Source organism: Phanerochaete carnosa (assembly GCF_000300595.1).
Source record: "Phanerochaete carnosa HHB-10118-sp unplaced genomic scaffold PHACAscaffold_382, whole genome shotgun sequence".
Lineage (NCBI taxonomy): Eukaryota > Fungi > Basidiomycota > Agaricomycetes > Polyporales > Phanerochaetaceae > Phanerochaete > Phanerochaete carnosa.
In genome coordinates, this window is record NW_006768009.1 from 1 (window position 1) to 3,908 (window position 3,908).

General features: G+C 55.2%; 1 protein-coding gene across 1 annotated transcript; it reads left to right on the forward strand.

Moving 5' to 3' along the window:
• Positions 1-2,854: 2,854 nt before the first annotated feature.
• PHACADRAFT_266228 (uncharacterized protein) lies at positions 2,855-3,207 on the forward strand (the record flags this gene model as incomplete). The annotated part of the gene is made up of 1 exon (XM_007402737.1): positions 2,855-3,207. A coding segment is annotated over one exon (240 nt), but the record flags the coding sequence as incomplete, so codon positions are not given.
• Between the last annotated feature and the right edge of the window lie 701 nt (positions 3,208-3,908).

Sequence of the window (3,908 nt, forward strand, 5' to 3'; positions counted from 1 at the left end):
TGACAGTATGGGCGACTGGCCACATATGTGATGGCCGCGATGTCGGCTCTAACCCCTCAGCACAGGTCTCGTACAAATTTGAGCTAGTAGCCTAATCGTGTGAGGTTTGTAATATAGACCGCCCTGAGAAGCCGTACCACACCGCACTGCTCCGCATTGTCGCAGGCCGGCCAATGACAATGCTGAACCCCAAGATGAAGCTTGGCTTCGTGGTGTTGTAGCAGCGCATAGTCATCTTCCAAATGTAGCGCAGGTATATGCCTTGAGCTTGTCGTCGAACGCGCAAAAGTAGTTAGCCCTCGTCTGTAGTTCTTTGTCGCGCACCTCTGGGCAAGCAGCCTTGAGCTCGACTCAAGCTGACGGTCAGTGTCTACAGATAAGATAACACAAACTCCTCTCATTGTGAGTGTCGTCGTAAGGGGGATGCTGTAGCCGAGCACTCCGTCGTGGGAAGGAAAGAATCAGAGAGAGTTTTGGACGAAGAAGCGAGCAGTAACGTCGTGGCGTTTCTGGTCAATCGGGGTCCTAAGATCACGTGATCACCTGGGGCCTAGACCCCGGATCGCGACAGCCTCGTCTGGACGCTATCTTGATCAGCAAGCTTGCAATCGTGCGCGCCGCCGAAGTCTGCGCATTAACCAGCTCGCATTTTATTGTAATTATCTCCCCCGAAACATAGACAGCTCCGGCGGTTCTTTCATATCGCAGCAGAGGTTTCAACCTCCTCGGCATTCTGAGCCTCCCAGTTCTCGACATCTCATTCGCTGCTCTAAGCACGCATGTCTGACTCATGTCTGGTGGCACTCCATTTCATCGCAACACAGTCAGAGCTACTCCTTACGCTGATGACGCCACCAGGACGTAGATCCATCTTGGCGCGACTGCATGTTTTCGGAGGCAGCGGACGAATCGCGCCGGGCTCAGCTGCGGGTGTATCACAGGATGAAAATTATGGGTTTTGACCCTCCTTATGGCTGTTATCGCTCTCGTGGCCGTTGCAGTTGTATTTAGCACGGTCGTCCGGACGTTGCTTCAACTTGCTTGATGCGATCTCCTTCATGGGGCGCTGTTCCAATCTCTCTTCGAACATTTTTGCCCGTGCGATTTTGGTTAAATAGTCACGAGGACGAAAGGCTGGTGAGTACTCGTCGTGCAAGACACGCTAAAGTCGGATCATGAGGCGGCAGAAAAGTTCAGTGAGGTCGACCGATTTTTTAGTGGCGCTCTCGAATAGATCATGCTATCAGCTGCATCAAGAAGTCGTGAATAGAACAATCTTGTGCGAAATCGTTATCACATGCAGCCTGAGTGGGTTTCAGCGAGGGCCGAGACGTAGGATGGGCACTTCCTGGGACAGTTCGTGATCCGTCCATTGAACATTCAACGCTCATGCGCATCAGGGACTCTCACCTCAAACTCAAGAAACAAAGGGAATAAAGTGAGCCACTCCCCGCAGCGGTGTGCCGTACAAAAAATCTTCGCCACTCGCGAGAAGTGCAAGCAAACTTCGGAGCCGTATCGACGCAGGTGACGCCCACGGATGATATAAATTCCAGCGCCTGCCTTGTCCTCCTTCGTTCCAAACCACATCCTCCATCCCATTTCGCACTGTCGATATTGCCTTCAAACCTCGCCTTCACATTTTGAAAACCGCGTCGTATCGCTCAAGCTACCCAGTCACTTTTACAACGCGTCTCTGAAACCAACAATAAGGCCACACCGCTTGTCTGTCCCACCACCTACGCCTTCGCCACTCGCACAATAATCACGTACAAGTAGATACAACTCCCAAACAGTACCTTTTCGCGCTTACAACATCGACGCATCGCGTACAACCAACCGCATCGCACACCAGCCCACGATGCTCTTGGACAATACCCGCGCCACATCCTCCGCCTCGCCGGCCACAACGTCCAGACTAGCGGAAATACACACCCTGAATACAGAAATCGCGTGGCTCCACCGCTGGCTCAAAGTAACCACCGCTCTCGCATCCGACGCTCCCCCCGACCTCCGTGGCGTCGCGCAGCGGAAGCTCGTCGCCATGAGCGACCTGCTCGCTGAGAGAGAAGCGAGACGGGACCGACTGGATGTCGAGCTGTTCGGCGCCGCGAGCGACCACGATGGCTACGCCACCGAGTCCGACGTTGAGGAAGATGGCGAGTCCGGCGACGAGGAGAGTGGCTACGGCGGCGACGATGACAGCGACGACGCGCAAGGTCAACTTCCGCCTGTTCACCGACGTGTCTCGCCGCCGCTCGAGCATCGCGAATATCGCGCCGTGAGTCCTCCGCCAGCTTTCCTGCAGAGCCGAGGTGAGTCCTGCTTATCTGCTGCTCGATTTGGATAAATACTGACGCTCCCTGCGTAGCTCCAGCTCGCTCAAGTCTTGAACAGCCGTCGCATGTTGCCGAATATAGCGAACAAGCACCCAGAGACGATAATGTTCGACAAGGGACTCGTACAGCGGTATCCACCGCTGGCCAGTTCGCGTCGAACCGACAAGCACTGAATACAGCCGAACAAGGCACCACCTTGTTTCGCAACAACCACCTCCAATACAACAAGCCTTCGGGCCGCGCCGACCACGTCTCAGCCCCACTCGCCATAAGCGGCTACCGGGACGCACCTGTGACTGAGAACCAGAGGGGAAAGAAGAGAGCACTGGAAGTCGAGGAAGAATCCAGGAAGGGGCACGCTGCGAACGAGCACGATGACGACGACGACGAGCGTGACCAGAAGAGTCGCAGGCCTAAGCGCGGCAGGCACAGCCCAGTCCGCCCGTCCTTCTGCCACCTGTCTCACCATGTGGAGAACCGTGACCGAGTCCATGTTGTCAACGTGCCGACAGCTGCGCCCGTCGCGGTTGCTGCCCCACCTGCCCCTACGCTAGCCGAGCTGGTCGTTGCGCCGATGCCCGCGGTCGTCGCACCGGCCGCGCAGCCCGCTCAAGATGCCTTCGTCGCCATACCGCCTCCGCCCACTTCTGTATACCTCCCGCCAATCAACCAAGTAGTCGCCGCTCTCCCTGAACTACCGTACAACATCGCGCTGCCTCCAATCGTCGCGCCCCAGCCGGTGACAACGCAGAACTTCAGGATGCAGCTTGGCTTCATCATGTTGTAGTAGCGCACGGTTTCCTTCTTAATATAACACAGAGAGATGGTCTTGAATTGGTCGTAGAATTTGCAAAGTAGTTAGCCCCTTTCTATCGAGTTTTCGTTGCGCACCTCCGGACGGACAAACTTGAGCGAGCAGTCTACTGCTGAGTTAGCAGAGTTCCCTGTGCTGCGAATATCAGAGAAAACGCAGTGCCCGAGTGTTGTGCCATGGCAAAGATGTATAGAGGAGGAGGGAGTCAGAGAGACGCGGCTGGAATTCTGAGGGTAAGTCGGAAGCAGACGAAGATTTTTTGCCCTGGCGTCGTGGCGTCTGGTTAGTCGGGGTCCTGTTTCACGTGACGGGAGGCGCTTGAAAGGCCAAGACCCCGATTGCCCTTCTGGACTGAACTATGCACCAACTCCAACGGCAATAACGACGCTCGAAAGCAGGTTGAAGTATGCGGCATACTAAGCAGTAGAGGGCCACACATGCGAGTATATATGATGAGAGCTGACTTCAATAACTTGAAGATCGTGGTTGTGCGATGCTGCGTTTGACCCGGGGGTCCCGGACGAAGGCCTCGTGACGACGCTCGACCTGCACAAGCGAACATCTCTCTAAGCCAGCAGGCTTGTAATTTCACGCACGAGGGTCTGTGCATGGTCTGGTCTGGTCTCGCTACTTGTTTAGATCGTCACCCGTTGTCGGTCCGCACGATTAGTCTACCCACCACTCACCGCTCGGTAGCTGACTCGATTTGCCGGTTCCAAAATGTTTTTGAATGCAACGCTTCCATATGTACCAAA